We start from the raw sequence: 12,856 nt of genomic DNA, 5'->3' as shown, positions 1-12,856 counted from the left end.
GACGATGAGCACTAGGCCAACACTTGAAATGTGTGTTGCAGGCGCAGTATGCACAACAGCATATCTTACAGTAAAAGGACAACCATGACTTCAGACCGCAAAGGGCTCTATGTTTTCTTCTTCTTCTTGGCCACATCAATGAAGATTTTTTTCTTTGACAGACCGTAATCTGATTTTCTGCCCTTACTAATATATTCTGCAAAAATGTAAATTGATAATTGAGGGCTTCAATGTTGGCGGGAATGTACTTTTATTTGTTTGCATATGAAAGCCTTCATTTCCCCTCTTTTATTTTGAGCATGGCTCCTTATTTATTTCTCTTCCATCCCCTTCAGTTGCTCTTTTTTGGCCCCTTAATGGCCAACAACGTATCAGGGGGCCATCAGGACTGACATTCTTCATTGTAGAGCGTCATAAGCAATGACATTTCAACCATGGGAAAATAAAGATATGCAAATTTGAACTCATTAACATTTGCATTACCTGTTTGAATAATCGCAGTCCTGACAAGACTGCAATTAACTAAGATTGATGCAAAGTTCAGGGTTAGGGGACTGTATATATTTGCTCCTGGATCATTTTCCCAAGATGTGTGTGTGTGTGTGTGTGTGTGTGTGTGTGTGTGTGTGTGTGTGTGTGTGTGTGTGTGTGTGCGTGTGTGAGTGAGCGTGCGTGCGTGCGTGCGTGCGTGCGTGCGTGCGTGCGTGCGTGCGTGCGTGCGTGCGTGCATGCGTGTGTTATGCATGCTTGGTGTTTCCAATGAGGAGAACTGATGAACTGATCTCTGTCAGAGGAAAAGGTCATTCAGTAGCCACTGGTGTTCCTGGATTATTAAGAAATATTTATTATTTCTTAATGGCTTAAGAAATATTTCTTAATTCTTAATAACCTGTATCTAAACTTAAATAGGAAAATCATCTTAGGCCAAATGTTATTCCCCCCCAAAAAGAATGAAAGGTCAACAAATGATTGTTCTGAGGAGACTGACCTGCTAACCCAGTTAACTCTAGCGTGGATAGTCAGGATTAGACTTTGACTGTAAGGAAACAGCACGACAACACAGCTCACCTTCAGACAGATTGAAACCAGCAGACGAACGTTTGTTTTTTTTGCTCTCAGATCAGTTTAGTGCAGTTTCTTCCCAGAGTAAACACTGAACCTTATTATGGTCTGGTTGCCTCACAAATGTATGCTGACTCTTTTTAAAATGCACAAACTGTGCATTAAAAGCCATTCACTGGGAAACCACTGCGCTATGGAAAGATTCCATTGTGCTGTGAGTTTGGACACTTTGCATGCAGTCCTCTTTGGCTTCAGTGTAAACACTGGAGCGTTGGTAAGACATTGTGTTCAAGATAAGGACTTTGCCGCCATATAAGTGAGACTTATTTGATTGGATCTGAGATCTCTCTAGGACAAAACGCCTTGCCAGGACTGTGTGGCACACTGCAGGTCACATCATCATGCCAAATGCAGTGTTTGCATTTATGTAACATGCAGAGAATTCTGTACAAAACACAGCCTGCTGGCCATTTGTACTGTTTGCACACCCTCTATTCTAGCTGTTGAATTATAATATATATATATAGTTGACTTCCTAATGAGAGTCTGCAGAGAAATTATCTAGAAGTCATAAATCTGAGTGATTTGTTTGCACACACAGGAGGTCGCTGTCAGTGTCAGCACCAGGGCAGCAGACACTGGATTTTACCTCACACAGGAAGTCTGACTGTTCAAGTGTTCTACGTTGGCACATCACCCAGACAGATGACTGTTATAAATAACCTTTAACCCAGGCGCTGGAGGAGCTCGCCACGCCACACGTGCTTACAAATTAAGACTTTGTTCTATTTGTAAATGTAGGGCAGACAGGGGAGTGGTGTCCTCTGTTTACTGGAAACCTCTACCTGTCGAACAGAAGATAATCTGCAAGGCGTCGTCATCGCTGCTCTCTGGTCCTGAGGAGGGATTTTATGAGCTTGTTTGCATATGATTTTACACTAACATGGGATGTCAGGATGACAGATGAACAACAACATGCACAAGCCTCACTGGTGATGCCTTTTTCCCTCCTTTTTGCTTTGGTGTGGTTAAGGTGTTTGGTCTTGTGTGGGGAATTCCCTGATTATTACAAGTGTCAGTTAGTTTCATGACAAACAGGCTCCTTAGTAGTGAACACACACTAAACACAAAACCCTACAATGATTATGTTGCTTCTATAACTGAATATTCTCTATTAAAATTTAAAAAAGAAAAAGGATGCTCATCATAGTCTGGACCAGGCTTGTAGTACAGTAATAGCATCAACCCTTGGCCACCCCTCTCTGCTGCCTGGAATGGTCCAGCCCTTATTTGCATAAGTTGTCTGCGGGTAGCTGCATGACCAGCAGGGGTAGGTTAGGGGAAGGAGTGCATGTGGACTACATACACATGAGTAGAGAGACGGAGAGGCGAGCTGTGTGTGGACTGTATCGAGAGCCTTGGAGTCCTGCACTGATCCAGACAGAGTTATGTACTGTGCTCATCCTGTCTCTGGCACAGGCAACAACTCATTGATGTATTGCTACAACATGAAACCAGTGAGTACATTTCTTATCCATATGTTTCTCTTTGATTTTCCTGAGGATGCATGACACTGTGTATGTGTGTTTGCTGAGGATGCTGTTGCACTCTTTAATTGTCTCTTCAGGTGTTTGTTTGTTGACTCACTGGTTTTCAGTGGTTGAACAATGTGTTCTCTAACTATCCAAAAATTTGCATCAGTGTAAAAAACATTCACATGTGCAACCTGTATAAAAGTTAAGAGTATTGATGGATATGCTTTTCAGAGAGGCATTTTGGAGTCGGTGGGATGTTTCCTGCTCTGCACACATTTGTTGGGGTATAAGGTTGTTGTGTCAGGCTCGTTTGCATTCATTTGAGAAATGGAAGGTGAGAGGGTTTTGTGTTTTGGAGAGGTCATGTCTGTTGTTTTGTGCTGAATGGGTCATTGTCACTTTATTGAAGAGTTGTGTACAATCCGTGAAGCTTATTTCTGTTTGAACTTCAGTGGCTGCAACTTGCCAGAGTGAATACGAGAGGAAGGAGTTAAAAATCTCTGGGAGTTCAGTCACTTTGTTATTTGTTTGTTTATTTGGCTCCCCGTAAGCAGCTAGTTCACATAACAATGTGATTGTCTGGTCATAAAAATCACACAACTCATAAGAACTCACCATGCACGCCACCTAAATTAATGACAGCATTCAGTTAGTTACCACTATAACACCTCAATCACTTGTAGTGTCATGTTGACAAACCCATGTTGAAATGCACCGGTGAGACTCAGGCTTCCTGTGAAGCTAAGCACCATGTAGTCAAGCCTGGCAGCAGAAAACATCTTGACATGAAGCAGATTGCTGTTATTTCTATTTGATTTAACCCTGCTATGGCGGAGCAGTCCCTCCACCACTGCAGCCATTATCAAAGGCAGCTTTGATCTCTGTGAGACTAACCATATCCAGACATCGTGGATCACAGAGGCAGAAAATTGGTTGCATGTGGCTGGAAGTTGGCCATGGTGGAGCACAGCATAGGCCCTGAATAGCAAGTTGATATTTCACTCATCTAGCATGATAATGCTGTGTGCATTTACAATAGGAAAACAGTGTGGTGGTTTGTTCTTTTTGTAAAAGTTTGCACATATATTTTACATTGAAATAACTTTGGAAAGGAAACTAACAGATTGCTGAAAAGGACACATTTTCAGTACGATTATTTCAAGGAAATATGGAGGTTTTATAGCATTTAAATTCTCTCTTAGTTGCGGTCTTTATTTGCCCTTATCATTTGTGATGCAATGATTGACGGTTCCTAAATCAATGCTATGCTAAAAGAGGATGCCATGGTGACGGCCCCTCTCCAGCGGGGGCCTGAGAGGGCGTGCTGGGGCGGGGGTGTGACCATTATTAACGGGTCGCCTGCTATGCTGATGGTAAGGAGGACAATTGGCTTTATCCTCCGCCATATGCTGCCCATGGCGGCTCAGACGGGCCCGGTGTCGGCAGGGGCTCCTCTGTTTGGCCTAGCCCACAATCACCATGGGACTCATGCCAGCCAGGGTCACGGCTGCGTGCGTGTGTGCGCTTAAGTGTGAGCGTCTTTCTGTGTGTGTGTGTGTGTGTGTGTGTGTGTGTGTGTGTGTGTGTGTGTGTGTGTGCGTGTGTGTGAGCCTGTGTGTGTGCTTGCTTCGCATACTCAAGAGAGTCTTTAATAGCCTGCTTTACAGAACTTGTCGTCCGGGTAACTGACACCCCATTGATGCTGTGCAGGGAGGTTTATTTTCATTTCCTGGGGCACATCAAAGCAATGGAGGGATGTGCAGGTGCAGCCCAGACCTCTTGGTGTGTTGGAGTGAGTGAGCATGTGTCGGTGTGTTTTGTGCGCATATGTGCAGTTTTTAGCCTTGCGTGTTACAATTAAAAGGAAAAGAAAAAAACATTAACCAAAGGTGCATGAATGTTAGATCTGTTTCTATTTATAATATTTAGTTTCCTACAGGAGGGGATCATTAGGCCGAGACTGAGCTCTCTGTTGGGTTTCTCTCTGAGGACAAAGTATGAGAAGGCCTGTAATTCAATTTTATTTGGGAATTGTATCCCGGTCTTCTGAAGCCAGCCGAACCTGATCACGATTAGGGCAGGGATTTCTCATGGTGAATGGTTCCTAAATCCGGATGAGGAGGTGCATGGATCTGCAGCTTATGGATTATCGCAATAGCTCTAAGTGTGCATCAGCTCTCTGCTTTGTTTTTGTAATACTGTTGCTTCAGCTCGCACTCACAGTATTCACGTTTGAGTCAGTAAGATTGCTTTGAGTGATACAGACACATAGGAAAACATTATCCGTGCACATTATGTTTTGGTTCAAAGTTGTTTTTCCGACAATGCCTTAAACAAGCTTTTCTCTTTAGGTTTATGAGCAGTCTCCCAGTAATGATGACATCAGCCAGAGCTCATCTTTACATCCATCCATCAAGGCCCCCAGCAATGTGTTTGCAAGCACCTTCTTTGGTGAGCTCAAACAATCCAAAATGAACATCATTTTCCATCTAGTATGAGCACAAATAAAACAATATAGAAAAATAATCAAAACCTTACTCCACAATAAGAACTATTAAACAGGTCTGAGAGCCTAAAGCCAAGCTGGCAGCTCTGTGACGATGCGTTTAGGTATGGCAGTGCTTGACGCAAAAATCAGCATGTTTACATACTCACAGTGACACCGCTAACGTGCTGATGTTGAGCTGGATTGCCATTTTCACCATCTTAGTTTAGCATGTTAGCGTGCTAACGTTGGCTAATGAGCACAAAACAGACATCGCAGCTGAGGCTGATGAATGTTGATAGTTTTGCAGGTCTTTGTTCATAAACCAACATAGGATCACTAAAGTTATTAAAAGATTGCATTGAAATAACAGTTCAATTTTCAATTTTTTAGTTTTTTATAATTATTTAATAAGCCTTTAAAAACTGGGCTTTTCCTGTGATTCTCAGATATTTCAGATAAAGACTGTCTCGTCCGTTATATAAGTTAACGTTGTGCAGCCAGTGATTGAGTGATGGGGTCCATTGTTTGCACAGAGGCCTGCTGCAGAGCTTCATGACTTGACTGGCTGCTTGAGATGCTGCTCCAGTGCAGGCTATAACATATCGTTATCCATTTTAGAGGGGACGAGCAATTCGCCCGACATCTGGAATGCTGTAAATGGTCTGAACCAGCAGGGCTATGAAGGGGCTTTGGGAGCAGCCACAGCCCACCAAACACAGCCGGGGAGCTACAGCAACCTGCAACCACCGCACAATCACCTGGTGAGACTTACCTCCAGGACCATGGATGTTGACACCAGAGCACTCTTTAACCCCAGTGGATTAAATGTGTGGTTTTTTTTACCATTCAGGACTACTCTCCTCATTCAGTGATGGCTGATATGAACAGGGGTCTCCCACCAATGTCCACTTTTCACCGCAATAATATAGCGCCACGCAGTGCGTCAATCAACACCTCAGAGAATTCAACAGGTGAGGAAATGGGAAATAATCTTCACTGTTTATTTCAGTTCAGGTTTGTCTGCTCTTTATTATAATATTTTACAATGTTTTTTTTTTTCAGTCTCAGGGAGCCAGAGAAATATGTCAGGAGGGTCACAGACAGGCGATACCCTGGGCAAAGCTCTGGCCTCTGTAAGTATGCACCACCTTAATCCCATTAGACCGGCTCATCTATGCCCTGCTATGTTCAAACAGTCAGACCAGAGCATAAAACCGAGCCCTGAGAGCTCTGGCAATATAATGCAAAAGGAAAATAGTTGTCCGCTCCAGCCAGTAACAGACTAGCGCATAATAATGAAGTGCTGCAGGAGTTTTTATTGGCTGCTGACTAGTAAAATGACCTGAATTGATGAGTTTAGTTCAGGTTATAAGCCTGCTCCAAAGGCCATGGCAGTAGCTGTAAAACCTTGTGCAGAAATGACAAGTTGTGCTTTAAAAATGATCCATGCCCCTCTCCCGCTCCTGCCCCTCCCTCTCTCTCGCTCTCTGCAACCAGATTTATTCCCCCGATCACACCAGCAGCAGCTTCCCCTCCAGTTCGTCCACACCGGTGAGGTCTCCGTCCCCGCTGCCCAACGGGGCTGAACCTGGAGGTATTTAGCCAAGAGTTAAATACTATTTACTTTCTGTATCTAACAATCCCTTCATGAACTGATTTGATCGTTTTCTTCTTGTCAGGTACCAGCATGTGGCCCCGGAGTTCAGCTCAGGCACCAGTGTCACCACACTATGAGTCTTCACTTATATCACTGGTAAAGGCCTAATTTGATGTCACATGCCTGAAGTTTAGATGATTTATTTTGGTCATATAGATGTATGGATATCTATATTTTTATCATTGCAGCAGCAAATATAATAAGGAAGAAAATGTAATAAAGCAAAAATAACAAGTAGAATATATTCAGTATAAAAATACCTACAAATATAAAATGCATTTTCAAACAACAAACAGCCAAATATATAAATGTATTAGTGTTTGTACATACAAGGAAATATATGGACTAACGCAAAAATATCGACATAATAATAATAATGTTTGCTTAAAGGACCCATAAGTAAGATTTAGGGGGATCTGTTACTGTAATATAATATTCACTGGCATGTTTCTACAGTAGCCTAGAATGGACAAACCAAATACTGGCTGTAAAGAGCGGCTTTCATGTTTTCTATTTTTGTTTTTTTTTTTGTGTGAGTTTTATGGCTTTTTATGCTTTTAAAGGGAGGGAGGGTGAGGAGAGGGATATTCAGTTGGTTGCAATCTGCAGTCCTGGATATAAATCCTCAAAACAATCAACAACTTTAACCTTTTGTCTCTCTGTGCTTGCAGTCTCAGGTGGAGGACCGACTGGACAGACTGGACGATGTGATCCACGTCCTGAGGAACCATGCTGTGGGCCCCACGGCCGGTCTGCCCACTGACATCCACGGCGTGTTGAACCACACCCACCACAGCCACCCGGGAACTGCCAGCACTCTACCGCTCACCTGTCACACTCCAGCCATGGTTAACAGACATTTGTTTGAAGTATTTAAGGAAGGACAGGGCAGTGTGTGTGGAAATTCCATGTTGTGTGTGTGCATGTGTGTGTGTGTGTGTGTGTGTGTGTGTGTGTGTGTGTGTGTGTGTGTGTGTGTGTGTGTGCGCACAGCATGCGTATGTGCTGGCATTGAGTTTCAGGAATTTTCCACCCGTTAAGTCTGCATGTTTCCTCATGTAAAGGTTGTTGTCCTTGAAATAGGAAACTGAGCACAATGGCAAAGCGCGTCGCCCTTGTATGGAGAGCGTACAGTATGTGCAGACTCTAATGCCACTGTGGGGTGATGGGGGATGCCTGCGTCGTGCTCTCCCATTCCAGCATGTTTCCCTTTCAGCAGACCAGGGGATTTTGGCCCAGCTGGAGTGGAAGTATATGCAGGGAAAAGGGGTTTTTAGTCTAATCCTTTGGGGGAGGGGGCTATTAAATTCTCTCACTTAGATTTTTCCAAATGATGGGTCGGTCAGACGCCTATCATTCCTGAGGGAGAATTAGTGGTATGTTTAGGGAGTATATAGTTTTACGGGAAGGATTAAGATTGTCTGAGATTAAATTAATTCTGTACAGCGAGAGATCTACCCAACGATACGTCGGAAATGAGGGGGCAGATGTCGGGTTGCAGTCGGTTGGATCTGAGAGTTGTATACTTGTTGTGTAGTTGACTACCTTCTTGTGAATGCATGAATATTGCTTGTGTCACATTCAGATCTTTTTATGTGATGAAGGTTGAAGCTGTCAGTGTGAACAACAACCCCTCAGCCTTCCAGAGCCGCACCCAAAACGGCCACCTGTACCCAGGCAGGCAGAGGGCCACGCTTCATCCCATGCAAGCTGGAGGCAGAGGCGAGTCAATCCTCTCATCTATCCGCTGCTGCATTCATACAGTTCATCTCCTTTATCCGCACTTTTGAACCTTTAAACTATTAATGCTTAAAGGAGATTGCCATCTTATTTTTTTTTTGTGTGTGTGTACCTGCAGGAGGTCTGGGAGGTCAGGGTAATCTGGATCTGAAGATGGAAAGCGGGGAAAGGGAAGAGATGATGCACACCAATCACAGTCACAGCTCTGACAGCCAGAGATCAGACGAGGAGAGTGAACACAAAACACAAGGAGAGAACAGCACAGGGAACAGGTGAGCTGTCCGGCTCTCATTTAAGTCGAGAAGACCTGGTGTGTTATACCAGCTGCTGAGCGTGACTGCCAAAGAAATCTTACAGCGGTAAAATAGCACAGCAGATTTCAAAATAAAAGTCTCTCAATCAAAGGCAAGTATCAGAGCTTTCTTGCCGTTCGGTTTCACTAATTTAAAATGCTGTCAGCCCCCCTGCGGTGAAGGGCAGCTGTGTACTGGCGAGCCGATTTAGCTCTGCCTCATATTTCTTCCTCATGTTGCATTAACTTGCAGTAAATTAAACAAAGGACATATAGTAAAGTGTAAAGATATCAATGATAGACAGGTCTATTTTGGTAGTGGGGTCATCAAAAAAGGGGCCCAAAATAAGTCTTTTTGCAGTATTCTGTCGTCAGCAGCCATTAAGAGTAAAATACAGTATAGTTTTCTTTTTTTTCTTTTCTTTACACATTGATTATTTGTAACTACAGTTATTTTCATTATCGGTTAATCTGCCTATTATTTATCTAAAATAGAGAAAAATGCCTGTAACAAGTTCCCAGAGGCCACCATGATGACAACAAATGTCTTGTTTTGTCTGGCTATCAGTCCAAAACCTTAAGACAAAATAAAAAGCAGCAAATCCTCATATTTGAGAAGCTGGAAATAAGGGGTGTTTGGTATCTTTTGCTTATATAGATCAATTTCCAAAATACTATATTAATTTGCTGTTGATCAGCTTTCAGTTAATCGAGAAGTTGTTTCAGCTGTATTTGTGATATCAGACTTGATCACTGATGATGAAAGATAGTATTTTAGAGTGTCAATGATGTGCAACCATGGTATACATCTTGAAAATGAAGTCAGTCTCAGTGTTTGTCTCAGTGTCTGTACTCTCAGAGGTCACTTCAGGACAAAGCTCTTCATGACATCAGCTCTGCTGCCTGAGTGCATCTTTTCTTTTTATCTACATCTATAATCTAGTTGAGGGATATTGATGTTGATGTATGTGGATGCCCCTCCAGCAACAATTTTACCACTGGACATTTGTTTTGATTTGTTTTGGTTTCTTATTCAAACCGAACAAGACAACAACAGAAAACAGTTGTTAAAATGTCTTAATCAAAACAATAAATATGCCCTTATGGATTAATTATTAAAATGTGCCCCTGATCACATGAGCTTGATGTCAGTGTTGTATGTAATGTGTCACAGAACAAATGAGGGTGTATCAGGTGACATCAGGAGACTCCATCAACATGAGTTCATCTCTGTGACCAGCAGAGGGCAGAGAAATCCACACGATAACTCAACACAGTCCTCTAATGGATGACCCGCTGTCACTTAGATCCACTTCAGGTTTAAATACATGAAAGATTCAGACAATAAATCGAATCCTTACCAGCGTTTTCTCCTTGCTGGCGTTGCAGTATTCATGAGGACGAGGACCTGAGCCCGGAGCAGAAGGCCGAACGCGAGCGCGAGAGGAGGATGGCCAACAACGCCCGTGAACGTCTGCGCGTGCGGGACATCAACGAGGCCTTTAAGGAGCTGGGCCACATGTGTCAGCTGCACCTGAAGAGTGAGAAGCCACAGACCAAGCTGCTGGTGCTGCACCAGGCCGTGGCAGTGATCCTCAGCCTGGAGCAACAAGTCAGAGGTCAGTGCGTTACTGCTGCAGGCTGAGCCGTGCAGGCTGCACATCCTCCTCTCTGATGCAATGATTGCGCTCTATCAAGTAAAGCAGACAGTGAAAATAAACAGAATGTGAGGAGATAAGATAGAAACCTACAGCTCAGGGTTGGTTTTTACCACTTGGAAGCAACATAATCACACAGTTATCAGACATGGAGCAACATTATCATTCATTTGGAGTCATGTTTGTGCACCCCTCTCACTCACACTCTCTTTTTAGCTTTGTTTTGGTGTCCACCGACTCCCGAGGGAAATATCTTTAGCAGCTAAGTGCTCCACTGCGTTCACCAACTCGTGGCTAACTTTGTCCGTCTGCTGTCTGGCGCTGGGCAGATCATGTGCTGTGGGTTTGTAGAGCCTCTTCACTGAAAACAGCTGCCTGCTGTGGCTGAAAACAGAGGTGCACTGATGAGAGCTGAGAGAGGGAACCATAACATTAAAGCTGTGAGCCGTAAAATCAAAACAATGAGCTGAAAGATGCTAAAACGCTCAGGGATCCATTACGTTATATTATATGTAATCATTTGTTCTATTGTTAATATAAAAATGTTGATTAAATCAGCTTTAAAACAACAAGCAAAATTTGAAATTTTCTGACTTTGGCATCTTTTTGGCTATGTTAAAATGACACCGTGGCTAATTTGCCACCATAATAATGTGATACACAAAATTCATAATGGCAGAAAAATCAACAGCAAAACCTGAATGTGCATCACGCAGGGGATGGAAATGAATAATATCCACATACGACCACATGTCTTGAGTTTCTTTATTTAGTCAAATGTTAACCGGTTGTTCGAATCCCACAGAGAGGAACCTGAACCCAAAGGCAGCGTGTCTGCGGAGGAGAGAGGAAGAGAAAGCGTCTGCAGTCATGACGGATCCACAGTCCATGCATCTCGCTTTCCATCCCAGTCTGACAGACCCGGCAAACCCCATGGGCCACCTCTGAGCATCCAATGATGTCTATATCAAATCCAGCATCAGGTATGAAACATTGGCACAACTTCTTATGAGTGATGAACTTAAATCGTTCTCCGCAAACAGAAAATCTATTTTTCTTTTAAATATATTGTTGAAAAGCTGTTGACAAAATGTTAATACTACCAGGTGAGCCATTTTAATTGACACCGCTGTGTCTTTGATGTCCAGATGTTGAGTGAAGAACATCCCAGGAGCATCCAGCTGCTTTTGGACGTCCAGCGTTTCCTCTGAATTCGGACCAGACTGACGGGGAGGCGGACCTCTGTTTGTAAAGCGTGATGCAGTTGAACAATCATCTCCTCACTTCCTGTATGGACTTCTAACTTTGTGCCTAAACTTTAATTGTAACAGACAAATGCATTGTAAGCTGCAGATGTTTTGTACATATTTTGTATATTTATTGATTATCTGTCTGTTTGAGTATATCTGAAAGGATGAAACCCAGTAGTGAGAGCAGAGCCAGATTATGTTTCTGACTGACTTTTACAGTGTATCACTATTTACCACTCATGATTTCCACCGAGCTCAGAGGACTGACATTCCTACATTTGTGTGTTCAGACAATGGATTTCATTTGTCCTGTGTGTGTGTGTGTGTGTGTGTGTGTGTGCGTGTGTGTGTGTGTGTGTGTGTGTGTGTTGCAGGAGTTTGACCATTCTGTGAATGAACAGATCTCCGAGAATGTTCTTTAACACGTAGGCATCATCTGTTAATTGTATATTTGTTACAGATTTGTGTTATAGCACTGTTATTACACTTAACCGTACACTGGTGGACAGGATCCCTCTTCTTCTCAGTGTATTTATTGCTCTTCAGATGTAGTCGAAGCTCTTTGCATGTTTGAGTTTTCAATAGAAGATTTCAGCTATTTTCTAAGTTATGTAACTTATCTTTTATACAAATATTGTGGATTTCATAATGTCTCTATTTACTTTTATCACCCTGATTTCACACCAGAAAACCCTTTTTGTGCAGTTTTACTAGACGTAGCCACATTTCATGCTCTGAGCAATACAGTATTACAGAATAATTGATGTCTTGTTTGCTTATCACACTGCTGAACAAATAATAAATAATAATCAAAAGTAATCTCAAATACTCCTATGATACCATGTACAGTGTGTGTACAGTTTGAAGTAGCCTACAGGCATGTGTCAAAATGATAATGTAGCAATAAATGTCTTTTTTCAAATACTTTGAGCCTGTATGTTATTTTAATGGAGCAAAGTACATGCACACATACACACACCACACACACACCTAGTGTATACAGTAGTCAATACCTTTATATAAGTAAAAGTACCAATACAACAATGTAAAACTACTCCATTACAAGTTAAAGTCCTGCATTGAGTACCAAAAAATTATCCACTAAATATACATCAAATACATACTTGAAGCCCCAGTCACTGATTGATTATCATATTCTATTATTAGATTGTTG

The 12,856-nt window shown here is 42.5% G+C and overlaps 1 protein-coding gene across 2 annotated transcripts; it reads left to right on the top strand.

Annotated features, from left to right (window-relative positions):
* Positions 1-2,408: 2,408 nt before the first annotated feature.
* On the top strand, positions 2,409-12,606 carry LOC139337702 (transcription factor 12-like). Of its 2 annotated transcripts, none has more exons than XM_070972415.1 (13): positions 2,409-2,579; positions 4,949-5,048; positions 5,704-5,846; positions 5,936-6,056; positions 6,148-6,218; positions 6,583-6,679; positions 6,765-6,838; positions 7,414-7,590; positions 8,347-8,464; positions 8,601-8,754; positions 10,164-10,393; positions 11,238-11,415; positions 11,581-12,606. In XM_070972415.1, the coding sequence occupies exons 1-12, from the start codon at positions 2,511-2,513 to the stop codon at positions 11,378-11,380; spliced, it is 1,497 nt and encodes a 498-aa protein (XP_070828516.1). In that variant the 5' UTR covers positions 2,409-2,510; the 3' UTR covers positions 11,381-11,415; positions 11,581-12,606. The 2 variants fall into 2 exon arrangements, with proteins under 2 accessions (XP_070828516.1, XP_070828515.1); XM_070972414.1 differs by having other exon boundaries at positions 8,598-8,754.
* Positions 12,607-12,856: the final 250 nt, after the last annotated feature.

The sequence above is a fragment of the Chaetodon trifascialis genome, chromosome 10 (genome assembly GCF_039877785.1).
Source record: "Chaetodon trifascialis isolate fChaTrf1 chromosome 10, fChaTrf1.hap1, whole genome shotgun sequence".
In the NCBI taxonomy this organism is placed as follows: Eukaryota; Metazoa; Chordata; class Actinopteri; order Chaetodontiformes; family Chaetodontidae; genus Chaetodon; species Chaetodon trifascialis.
This window is presented reverse-complemented; position numbering and strand designations above follow the sequence as displayed.